Raw genomic sequence first — 13,809 nt, 5'->3', positions numbered from 1 at the left:
ACTGACTTCAAGGTATAAAAGAAATATAGAAACCAGTCTAAGAATGCAGCTTTGCCAGTTCAGAAACAACCAAGCAGATACAGAATTTTGAGACTGGTTTCCACTGGTATACCTTTGGGTTCTGGCCTTTGCAGAAAAAAAAACAACTTAAACGTACTGAATAACAATCTTGAGGTCTGATGGCTCCAAGTTAAATGGTTTTTTTTTGTGATAAGCACAACACAAAGTTGGACAGATGTATGGACAAGGGTAAATCTAACTTAGTACCTCCCCAAGATTTTTTGGTTGAGAGGAGTGGAGCACAAAAATGCAGAAACTGAACATTAAAATATTTGGCAGATTAATATATCACTGGAATTAGTTTTAAGATACTAACATAGAATCTATAAAGCCTGCAAGCAAATATTAAAGAAACTTTCCATAACTTTAATGGCCAGTTGTTATAACATGTACCAATACTTCCAGACCTGGCACTGTGACTAGACCAGGCAATGCAACACATTCACCAGACCTAATCTCTCACTAACAGGCACTTAAACACATTCATCCAACAACTACCTCTAGACCAGGCAATGCGACACATTCAGAAGAACAAAAACCTCAAGACCAGGCAATACAACACATTCACTAGACCTAATCCCAAAAGATCAGGCACTACAACACATTCAACGGACAACTACCTCTAGACCAAGCACTGCATTACATTCACCAGAACAATTACCTCCAGACCAGGCACTGTGCCACATTCACAAGAACAAATATTTCCAGACCAGGCACTGTGCCACATTCACAAGAACTAATTCATCCAGACCAGGCACTGTGCCACATTCACAAGAACTAATTCATCCAGACCAGGGACTGTGCCACATTCACATGACATATATACCTCTAGACCAGGCACTGTGCCACATTCACAAGAACTAATTCATCCAGACCAGGCACTGTGCCACATTCACATGACATAAATACCTCAAATACCTCTAGACCAGGCACTGTGCCACATTCACAAGAACTAATTCATCCAGACCAGGCACTGTGCCACATTCACATGACATATATACCTCTAGACCAGGCACTGTGCCACATTCACAAGAACTAATTCATCCAGACCAGGCACTGTGCCACATTTACATGACATAAATACCTCTAGACCAGGCACTGTGCCACATTCACAAGAACTAATTCATCCAGACCAGGCACTGTGCCACATTCACATGACATATATACCTCTAGACCAGGCACTGTGCCATATTCACATGACATTTATACCTCTAGACCAGGCACTGTGCCACATTCACATGACATAAATACCTCTAGACCAGGCACTGTGCCACATTCACAAGAACTAATTCATCCAGACCAGGCACTGTGCCACATTCACATGACATATATACCTCTAGACCAGGCACTGTGCCACATTCACATGACATATATACCTCTAGACCAGGCACTGTGCCACATTCACATGACATATATACCTCTAGACCAGGCACTGTGCCACATTCACATGACATATATACCTCTAGACCAGGCACTGTGCCATATTCAACTGGTGTTGCATATTTAACATGTGATGCATATTTAATATACAGACAAATACCCAAGTGCTATTACTGAATTTCAGAGAAAGTAACAGAATCTTCTGACTTGTATGAAAATGCAACCTGATTACATACCCTACAATTACTGGTAGTTCACTTCCAACCCTTGAACATGGAATTCCACAACAGCAATAAAACCTAATGATATATAAACAAGAGGGCCATGAAGGCCCTGTAATGCTCACCTGGCCTATTGACCTGAAGATCATCAAGATTAACATTCTGACCAAGTTTCATTAAGATATGTCATAAATGTGGCCTCTAAAGTGTTTACTAGCTTTTCCTTTGATTTGACCTGGTGACCTAGTTTTTGACCCCACATGACCCAGATTCGAACTAGACCTAAAGATCACCAAGATTAACATTCTGACTAAGTTTCATGAAGATACAGTCATAAATTTGGCCTCTAAAGTGTTAACAAGCTTTTCCTTTGATTTGACATAGTGACCTAGTTTTTGACCCTACCTGACCCAGAATCAAACTTGGCCTAAAGATCATCAAGATTAACATTCTAAACATGTTTCATTAAGATACAGTCATAAATGTGGCCTCTACAGTGTTAACAAGCTTTTCCTATGATTTGACCTGGTGACCTAGCTTTTGACCTCGGATGACCCAATATCGAACTCTTCTAAGATTTTATTGAGAGTATCATTCTGACCAAGTTTCATTAAAACTGGGCCAAAATTGTGACCTCTAAAGTGTTAACAAGCTTTTCCTTTGATTTGACCTAGTTTATGACCCCAGATGACCCAACATCAAATTCGTCCAAGATTTCATTGAGGGTAACATTCTGACCAAGTTTCATTAAGACTGGGGCAAAATTGTGACCTCTTAGAGTGTTAACAAGCTTTTCCTTTGATTTGACCTGGTGACCTAGTTTTTGACCCCAGATGACCCAATATCAAACTCGTCCAAGATTTTATTAAGGGTAACATTCTGACCAAGTTTCATTAAGATTAGGCCAAAATTGTGACCTCTAAAGTGTTACCAGTCAAATTGTTGACGACGACTGACGACGGACGACGGACACAGGGCGATCACAAAAGCTCACCTTGAGCACTCAGGTGAGCTAAAAACTAAATTTGCAAATCAAACAAATCAGTCGTAGCTACTTAAAATCATTAGGGAAATGGAGCTGTCATCATTTCTGTCTGAGCTATTGTGTGAGAAAAATATACAACCAGACTGAAGCTTAAACTTGTGGCCTTGGAATACTGTTCCTATGCTCTACAGACTGAGCTACCAGGCTGTTCACAAATTTTCTTCCAGATTTACATTACATGTTTCTCAACTACATTGAAATTCTTCCTCAAATTTCAGTCATATGAATTTATTACAGGTGTTGTAACCAAGTTAGAGTCGCATGTTTGATACCATATGTTACAGGGTCAGATAAATATGCAGAAGGACTTTGACTCAGACCCAGGGTTGAATGCTGACCAAACTACTTGGACTCCTGCACATTTTTCTTGCAGATTTTTTTTAATTTTTAGGAATGAGTTATTAGAACATTCAAAATATGGTAACAAGAGGGCCATGGAGGCCCTTAATCGCTCAACTGACCTATTCACCTAAAGATCATCAAGATTAACATTCTGACCAAGTTTCATTAAGATATGGTCATAAATGTGGTCTCTAGAGTGTTAACTAGTTTTTCCTTTAATTTGACCTAGTGAACTAGTTTTGAACCCGCATGACCTAGTTCGAACTTGCCTAAAGATTCATAAGATTAACATTCTGACTAAGCTTCATTGAAGATACAGCCATAAATTGAGCTCTAGATGTTAACAAGCTTTACTTTTGATTTGACCTGGTGACCTAGTTTTTGACCCCAACTGACCCAGAATGGAACTTAACCTTATGATCATTAAGATTAACATTGGTAGAACATGGTAATTCTGACAAAATGCATTCAAGTATTTCTGCTAACATGTCAACTAATGTGATAACAAGTGGCTAAATTTCAAATTGTAGTCTTAGATTTTGAAACAGGTGGCCTAAACAAAATTTTAACCAAGAAACAAGAAACTAAAATTTTCTAAGTACAAAAAGGGCCATAATTTTGCCAAAATGCATGTCAGAGTTATGATTCTTGACCTAAGTCACCTAATGATGACAAACAAATTTGCAAAGTTTCAAAGCTGTAGCTCTTATGGTTTTTGAGAAAAGGTGGACCTAAACAAAAATTTTAACCAAAGCCAACCCCGATGCATGATCAAGTGAAGACAATATCTCGTAGATTTTTATCAAAAATCAGACAAGTTAAAAATGGCACTCCATCATAACAGTAGGGCTTGATAGTGCTGTGCCTCAAGTTACATTATATTTTGCATAATTCTTTTTAGTGACAGTTTATACATACAATGTCAATTTTTTTGCAGGCAATCTTTCATGCAGCTAAATGTTTATGCATCACAATCTTAATCTTAATATGTAATAAATCAAACCTATTAGAAGATACTTTGATAGCAAATAATGCAACCAACCGAAATAGTTTTGATTTAATCCAGCCAGTCAAATGTCCATGCAAGTAAAAATAGTCTCAGCACCATTAGCTATTTCAACAGTAGAACAAAAATATTTTATACATCACTTCATTGTCCATTAAATTCATTTATTGAAAATATAATTATGTTAGAGTAAGTTAAGTAAATGATACCCAGTTATTTACTACAAACTCAAATTTTGCTATAGCACCAAACAAATTGCTCGTAATGTTTTAATTTGAAATAACAAAAGCATATTAACAAGGGAAAACAGTGTCAGTTTGACCTTCCAGCTTTGGTAGGGTGAAAATCTACTTAAACAACTAAAATTATCTGCTCTTTTCTCACATCATATTTGTTCGTCTTGGCCAGTCAGGCCTCAGGGAATCGATAAATTGGTGGTGGACTCACTTCTGCCCTTGGACACAGCTTTTGTACAATTTTATAAGACAGTTAAAAAGAAATTTTAGATGGACCTGGCAAACAATGTGCCTGGTACAAGTATTAGAAGTTTTGGCTGTAATTCTTGATTAAGATGATCAAGCACTTTTTGCTGTTATTACACTGACTTACCAATTATGCAATACTTAACATGAAAGAAATCACATTTTTGTTCACTGATAAGTTCAACTGAAGTATATTGGTAAAATCAACAATTTTATCAGTGCAATGTAAGTCCAACTCAAGTTACACTTGTCATAAAACAAAATTTTCAGTGAAATATTAGTCCAACTCAAGTTAGACTTTTATTGAGGTGATGAAAACCAACATTATAAGATAGACCTATATGTTTCTTGAGGGTAAAAAAGGGTATATTTCCCTAAGTTTTTCACAGACTGTGTATTTGATCTTGGTTTATAAAAATAGGCAAAAAAGTGATTTTGTGAAAAAAATGTCACTTGGACCAGTATTGTGCTAAGTCATCGAATTTTTAATTGAACCAAGAAAAAAAAACAAAAAGACAAAATATTGTCAAAATGTATTTATTTTCGGAATATCAGGATAGTTGCATATTTCATTAAAAATTTACCACATAATACTTCTTGCTAAAATTGCTGCTCCCAATAAATATGCATATACATCATAAACAAAAAAAGTGATTCATAAGATAAAAACTTAATAAAATGAATCAATAAAATATCAAAATGAAATGAGCAATGTTATCAGTTAAAATAATTTTGTCTCTGATAAACAGAAGTAGTCAATGTTCAAAACATTTATTTTAATATATAAAACAAGAGCTCCACCTAACAGGGCATAATAGGCCCATTTACAAGGAGAATGGGGACAGGGCAGTAAAAACAACAATTTTAGTAGAAGTATGGGGATTGGGGACTGAATGCTCAGTGAATGAGGGAAACTAAGATACACAATCAAGAAACTGAACAGAAATTGAAAATACAAGGGCAGAGGTGTGGGCAGGGGCTGGGGAAGGTCAGGATATAAAGACTTATCAGAACACTGGAACTGTAAGTAGCAAATACAGAAGCAAGAAGTGGGATAGAGAGACTGGAGGTTTGGTACAGTGAAGTTGGTGGTGCGAATGAGGATGCTAAGATACAACAACAAGAAAATGATTTGAAACAGTTGACAGCACGCCCGACTATTCTCAGTGCTCGATAGTATAATATAAGCTATGAGTAAAACTTTAACATTACAATAAGCATATTCTAAGTCGAAAAGGAGCCATAATTCAGTCAAAATGCTTGATAGAGTTGTCTGCTCCTGTTTTCAGACTGGGGTCATGATGGTAAACAAGTATGCAAATTATGAAAGCAATATCTCAATGGACTTTGAAAATATTTGGGGTGGTACACAAACTAACATTACAATAAGCATATTCTAAGTCGAAAAGGGGCCATAATTCAGTCAAAATGCTTGATAGAGTTGTCTGCTCCTGTTTACAGAATGGGGTCATGATGGTAAACAAGTATGCAAAATATGAAAGCAATATCTCAATGGACTTTGAAAATATTTGGGGTGGTACACAAACTTTAACATTTGTGTGACACTCACGCTAACGCCGACGCCAGGGCAAGTAGGATAGCTCCCCTATTCTTCGAATAGTTGAGATAAAAAAAATGCAGGGAGAGATTGGGGAAAAGAGGTGAAAGTACGTGTGTATGCAGGAAGTGGGGTACAGCATGTGGTTGAGAAATACTTAGATGCGATATCAAGAACTGAACTGAGTTAAAAATAATTGGTGGGGGATCCATGTGACCTTGACCTTTAAACAACTCTTCCCCAATATCAACAGGGATCTTCCCCAATAGGTACTTTGTCACTGGATTAAGTGTTTGAAAGCCGTAGCTATAACACATCCGACTACAGAGCCTGGAAATTAAATAACAGATATGAAGTAAGGTCCCTGTGATCTTGACCTATGAGTCAACGACTCCAATATCGGTATGGGTCTGGCTCTAATAGTGCTTAGTTATTGTGTAAAGATTGGAAGCTGTAGCTATTATACTTTATGACGGAGTCCGGAAATCATTTTCCGTCTCCTGATTACTGCTAGCTTTACCTTAAACTACTGACCCCATAATCGATCAGGATCTTCCTCTAGTAGAACTTAGTCACTGTATTAGTCTGAAAGCAGTAGATGTTATCCTTTATGCCTTAGGGTCTGGAATTGCAGGTCACTATGACCTTTAGCTTTGATCTATTAATAAAAAACAAAAAGGATCCTCCTTAAGTAGTGCTAAGTTGTTGCGTAAAGTTTGAAAGCTATAGCCATACACTTCCTGGTTTAGAATCCGAAAACAGAAAATGTTGGCTGTCAGGCAGATAAAAGGACGACAATGCCATTCCAAAATATGCCATGCTTTTCAACTGGCAAATGAAAAATTCACAAGCACAAAAACAATAAACACCATTGTAACATTGCTCCATATGTTTGTCAGTTAAACAAAGAAAGAGGTCAATCATTCTATATTCTGCAATAAACAACCTTTGATCCATGGACTGGTTAGAGAACATTACAGTATCAATTACAATGTCTGACAGCTACATAAATTTCAGTTTATTACTAATCAAATAAAAGATCAGCGTGATTTCTATCATTATGCTTTAATGAGCATTTTAGAATGAATTTAAACAAGGCCATCTTGTGATTTACCAGGTGATTTACCATGGTTAAATGTTATTGAATATTTAACCATTGGAGCTGACACACTTCCTATTTAATTCCTACTCATCTGAACTGGTGTAAATCAGACAACAAACAACACAAAATACCTGATTATGTAGTAAGTAAAACACTTCAATTCACACTTTTTTAATACATTACTGCAACACACTATCAATTTCTGGACTAACAGCTGAAGAAACTTAAGTCCATTTAACTAACATCATAACATCAACTCAGAATTCTAAAGTATGTTTTAATAGCTACAGTTTCAAAATTTACACTTCAATTACGAGAACCCTATCTATTTTAGGAGACCAAGGTCACTGGGACCTGACTTAATTTCTGGTCAATATTTAGTTTCCGAGCTCTACAGTCAGAAATTGAAGTGTAAATTTAGAGAATTTAGCTAACATACTTTATGACCTATGGTCCAGAAACCATTTTCAGACTCCTGGTTACTTTGACCTAATCATAAGTAGATTGATCCTTCAAAAAAAAGAGATCCTCTTGAAATAGTGCTAAGTTATCAAGTAAAGTGTGACAGCTGTTGTTACTATACTTTTTGACTTAAAACCTGGAAATGAAAGAAATACCCAGAAATTAAATCAGGTCCATGTGACCTTGACCTTTGAGCCAATAAAGCAAAATGCAACAAGGATTTTCCTCCTGTAGCACTAAGTCCATGTTTTAAGTTTGAAAAACATAGTCATTATTATTATTTATACTTCATGATTGATAGTCCATAAACAATTTTCAGTCTCCAGGTCAAACTGACCTGACCTTTGACTTTTTAATCCCAAAAGCTAAACCGGTCCTTCTCAAATTTTTCTCAGTTATCCTGTAAAATCTGAGTGCTGTAACTATTATACTTTGTGACTTAAGAGCCCAGAAACGGAAAATATTGACGGATGGACATTGCCATTCCATAATACATCAGTATTTTTTCAAAACGTGTTTAAAACAAACTGAAAGTTTTCTGACAATTGGCTGTTTCTGTGTGGCATTTAATTATGACTGTAGCTCTACATAATTAGTTTGTATACTTAGTGAAGTTAAACAAATCTGAAGTAAATATCTTAAGATGAAATATTTCGGTGAAAGATTGGCTGGATATCTTTAAATTTGTACAAAATTATGGCATGAATTTAACATTTTACTCCAAAATTATTTCCAGAAAAATATTCACTAAATAATTTCTTTAAAAAAAGACAAGTTTCTTTCAAATTGGTGCATTCATGTGTATTTGGGATTTATTTGTGTACAATATGAACTTAACCTGAGAAAGTAATTTCATTACAGGATATTAGTGATTATATTGTTGGTCTTTTCCTGAGAACGTAATTTCATTACAGGATATTAGTGATTATATTGTTGGTCTTTTCCTGAGAACGTAATTTCATTACAGGATATTTGTGATTATATTGTTGGTCTTTTCCTGAGAACGTAATTTCATTACAGGACATTTGTGATTATATTGTTGGTCTTTTCCTCAGAAAGTAATTTCATTACAGGACATTAGTAATGACATTGTTGGTCTTTTCCTGAGAAAGTGATTTCATTACTGGACATTCGTGACTATATTGTTGGTCTTTTCCTGAGAAACTATAAACTTCAGAATTGCCTTATTAAGATGCACAGAAAAATATAATTTTGATCCTGTGTTTTTAGAAAAAAAAATGACAAAAAGACTATTTACTGATACCAAAACTGACAAAACTTCCACTTTTTATGTCTTAAATATAAAATAAATCTTAAAAGTTTTTCGTCTTTTGTAAATTCTTCTTGAAAAAAGGCAAGATATTTAAAATTGATGATGATTATCTTAAAGTCAAACACTGTCAATGTTTCACAATTTAAACATTTCTCTCCACGTTTCTAGCTGTTTCAGTGTCACAGAACTACCGCCACAAACAATGACCAAGGCTGACTTAATGGTTCCTAATTTCCCGCTAGATTGTAAGTCCTTTATAACACTTCCATACACAGCTGCTAGGCTGGCACCACATGCTGGCTCCACGAGGAATCTGTGGTCATCTAAACAATAAAGGCATAAAGTAAGAAACAATGACTCTGCAACCTAATCATTCAATGTTTATAATAATTAAAATTAACACAATGTAAAATTTTGGCATCTGACCCTTACAAAATTAAGATTGCAATTAGTACATTCAATTTGAATAAATTCAAATGTAATGGATCTGACTGTATTTTTGATTCAATTGACAGATATTCAGTAAGTGTGGAAAAAATCACTGAATTATAGTACTTCATATGGATTATTTGATGTAACACAGACAAGGTTAGCACCTGAATATTCTCTCAGAAAGGGCATATCTGATGAAACTAGATGCTGGTGATGATGTTGAACAACTAATTTAAGTTTGAATCATATTTATTAATAACCGAAATAGAGTGAAAATGAACAAGAGCTTGTGGAACACGAAATGCCCCCCTTGATGCATTCAGTAATTGCACAAGGAACAGAAATTATTTGGTCACTGTACACAGTTCTACTGTTCTGGGTCAATGTGACCTTGAACTTTGACCTATTGATCTCAAAATCTATAGGGGTTGTCTGCTGGTCATGACCAACCTCCCTATTAAGTTTCTTGATCCTAGGCCCAAGCGTTCTTGAGTTATCATCCGGAAACCGTTTAACTGTTCCGTGTCACTGTGACCTTGACCTTTCACCTACTGACCTCAAAATCAATAGGGGTCGTCTGCTGCTCATGAACAACCTCCCTATCAACTTTCATGATCCTAGGCCCAAGCATTCTTGAGTCATCATCCGGAAACCGTTTAACTGTTCCGGATCACTGGGACCTTGACCTTTGACCTCAAAATCAATAATGTCATTTGCTGGTCATGATTAAACTCCCTATCAACTAAAATGATCCTAGGCCCAAGCATTCTGAGTTATCATGTGGAAATCCGTTTAACGGTTCTGTGTCACTGTGACCTTGACCTTTGACCTACTAACCTCAAAATCAACTGGGTCATCTGCTGGTCATGATTAACCTCCCTATCAACTTTCATGACCCTAGGCCCAAGCGTTCTTGAGTTATTATCCAGAAATGGATTGGTCTACATACACAACTGAACAACCAACTGACAGAGCAGACGACTGACCGACAGACATTTGAAGGGGGGCATTATTAACAATTTAACTTGAAATTCAATGTTTGCGGTGTGGGTGGAGGTTTGGGGGAATGGGGGTAACTACTATTGTCCCATAATACCCCAATCAATGTTACTGAACATACCAGCAAACTTGAGACAGGCAGAGACTGCATCTTTATCTTCTACGAGGACGGACTGGAACTTCTCATGCAACTGTGTGAGTTCTAGAGTTTTTGAAGCAGGTGTGAGAGCTCCGAGACATTTAGCTACACTGAAAAAAAAAACAAGATGGCCGTGTATAGCTCTCATCAGAATTTTACAACACAAACAAATATAATAAAAAACATTTCTGCTAAATAACTTTGAAAATAGCTTCTTCGAATAGTCGAGCTTAAAACGAGTGTGGTGACCTGTGCCTTTTCTGCCCTTACCTGTCTTAGAAACTAATGTTCTTCAAGCTCACAGAGAATGAAAAACTTCTTAACAATAGAAAAAAGTTGATAGGCTACAATGTCATGATGGACTTACGTGAAACAGTTTGAACAAAACAAGAGGGCCAAGATGGCCCTAGGTCACTCACCTAAGAAACACACCATAACAGTGTAAAACATGTTTGACCTAGTGATTTCATGGAAACAAATAATCTGACCAATTTTCATTAAGATTGGACCAAAAAATTGGTCTCTTATGATAAAACAAGCATTTTCTTAGATATGACCTAGTTTTTGACCCTAGACGACCCATGTTCAAACTCGACCTAGATTTCATCAAGGCAATCATTCTGACCAAAATTCATGAAGCTCAATTGAAAAATACAGCCTCTATCACATACACAAGTTTTTTCTTTGATTTGACCAAGTGACCTAGTTTTTGACCTCAGATGACCCATATTCAAATTAGACCTACATTTCATTAAGGCAATCATCCTGACCAAATTTCATAAAAATCAATTGAAAAAAAAAACAGTCTCTATCGCATACACAAGATTTTTTTTTAATTTGACCTAGTGACCTAGTTTTTGACCTCAGATAACCCATATTCATACTCGACCTAGATTTCATCAAGGCAATCACTCTGACCAAATTTCATGAAGATCAATTGAAAAATACATCTTCTATTGCATACACAATGTTTTTCTTCGATTTGACCTAGTGACCTAGTTTTTGACCCCAGATGACCCATTTTCGAACTCGGCCTAGATTTTATCAAGGTAATCATTCTGGCTAAATTTCACGAAGATCAATTCAAAAATACCGCCTCTATCGCATACACAAGGTTTTTCTTTGATTTGACCTAGTGACCTAGTTTTTGACCCGAGATGACCCATTTTCGAACTCGGCCTAGATTTCATCAAGGTTATCATTCTGACCAATATTCATGAAGAATAATTGAAAAATACAGCCTCTATCGCATACACAAGGTTTTTTCTTTGATTTGACCTAGTGACCTAGTTTTTGACCCCAGATGACCCATTTTCGAGTTCGGCCTAGATTTCATCAAGGCAATCATTCTGACCAATATTCATGAAGATCAATTGAAAAATACAGCCTCTATCGCATACACAAGGTTTTTCTTTGATTTGACCTAGTGACCTAGTTTTTGACCCCAGATGACCCGTTTTCGAACTCGGCCTAGATTTCATCAAGGTTATCATTCTGACCAATATTCATGAAGATTAATTGAAAAATACAGCCTCTATCGCATACACAAGGTTTTTCTTTGATTTGACCTAGTGACCTAGTTTTTGACCCCAGATGACCCATTTTCGAACTCGGCCTAGGTTTCATCAAGGTTATCATTCTGACCAACATTCATGAAGATTAATTGAAAAATACAGCCTCTATCGCATACACAAGCTAAATGTTGACAGACAGACGACAGACGACAGACGCCGGACATCGAGCGATCAGAAAAACTCACCTAAGCATTGCTCAGGTGAGCTAACAAGGTCAATCCAAGGATACACGTTAGGCCAAGTATGGTAAAGATCTTCCAGGCAAGTCATAAGAAGCTGTTTTTAATCATTTTTTCTATCATTAGCTCTGGCAGCCCTCAGTGAGTCAAACGGAACCATTTGAAAAAGTTGAGAGATGCTACAGACACAGTTTTGAGTAATTCTGATCAGAATTTTCAGGGTAGATATGATGAGAATTGCTGGATACTTGACTGTACCTTTGGATTATGTGAGCTTGAAAATGATTGTTTTAACATTGGACAGCAAACATTATCATGGGATACGTATATACTTTTTATGTTAAATATTGTATATTTAATATACAGCAGAATAATGGTGAAGGGACAACACCTATGGAAAAATTCAATATGTGTAAAGATGAGATTGTTTCCCTTGATGATGGGGAAGTTATCTTCCAAAATATCCGTGTTTTTTAACCCTTAGCCTGCTGGCGGCGATTGGTTTTGCCTTTGTGACCAGTGCAGACCAAGATCAGCCTGCACATCCGTGCAGGCTGATCATGGTCTGCACTGTTCGCTATTCAGTCAGTAAATTTTTAGTGAACACACCTTCAAATAACAAATGGTATTGCCCAAATTGAATGAAGGACCAGTCCATTTTAGAAATTTAGCAGGCTAAGGGTTAAAGGAGGAAATACTTAGGTACTAAATTATCATGTAAGGAGACTGTAATAACTTTATTCTTGCAAGGAAGTATATCAAACTTTTTAAATATTGCAGGTAAGAAATAAAACTAAATAAAAAAGTTTAATAAGATCAAATTATACCTTAAACTTTTTTATGCATTATTTTCCTTGTTATAAACACACTTTCATTTTCCTTGTTTTAAATGCATTTTCATTTTTAAGGACCTCTTTCTTGTAGCCTCATACTAAATAACAAAGATATGCAAAAACAAAATACCTCACAGTTAACTTTAATTACAGTTGAAGAAAAACTGGCTCAAATAATTGAATGAATGAACACGATTTATTAACTGTTTGCATAGCACAAAGCCTTATAATGGCTAGATGACATTTTAATAATATACAATTATATTAATTACTTGCAGAATGTTTTCTTTTCCTAACATTCAACAGAACCTGTCCCTGAGACTGTCTGAGGTCCTTGATGATATTGGAGTTAATGAGAGGATGGTACGTAAATGGAGAAGGGTAGTCTTATTGGAAGAAACTATGAGCACAATTACAGGACAGTATATAGGCAGGCAGTCCATTTATAAGTTTGGTAGTCGGTCTGAGGGGACGACAACAATAGGACTTCATTCAGATGCAGACTGTCTAATATGTTATCTTGATGATAATGTGATACAGGACTTTGAAGAATGGAAACATGGCTTCAGAAATCAACTGATGATCCAGGATAATACCACATCACCTGGCTATTGTCTTCTACAACTGATTGCAGGGGATGTTCCTCTTCCTGCTACACACGCACCAGATCTTTCAGATAAACACTATGTAAGAGATGCAAGTGGGAGGCTATTGCTAAAGAA

The 13,809-nt window shown here is 36.2% G+C and overlaps 1 protein-coding gene across 1 annotated transcript in view; it reads right to left on the bottom strand.

The window, feature by feature from the left end:
* Positions 1–5,057: 5,057 nt before the first annotated feature.
* Positions 5,058–13,809, bottom strand: part of LOC123533753 (serine dehydratase-like) — a 29,643-nt gene continuing 20,891 nt past the window's right edge. Inside the window, exons 7-8 of the mRNA XM_053519596.1 lie at positions 10,484–10,611; positions 5,058–9,254 (exon numbers count right to left, since the gene is read on the bottom strand). Coding sequence (XP_053375571.1) covers positions 9,067–9,254; positions 10,484–10,611 — 316 coding nt within the window. The 3' untranslated portion in view covers positions 5,058–9,066. The remainder of the gene's footprint in view (positions 9,255–10,483; positions 10,612–13,809) is intronic.

The sequence above is a fragment of the Mercenaria mercenaria genome, chromosome 12 (genome assembly GCF_021730395.1).
Source record: "Mercenaria mercenaria strain notata chromosome 12, MADL_Memer_1, whole genome shotgun sequence".
NCBI lineage: Eukaryota > Metazoa > Mollusca > Bivalvia > Venerida > Veneridae > Mercenaria > Mercenaria mercenaria.
Note: the sequence above shows the minus strand (reverse complement) of the source record. Positions and strands in the feature narration are given on the sequence as shown.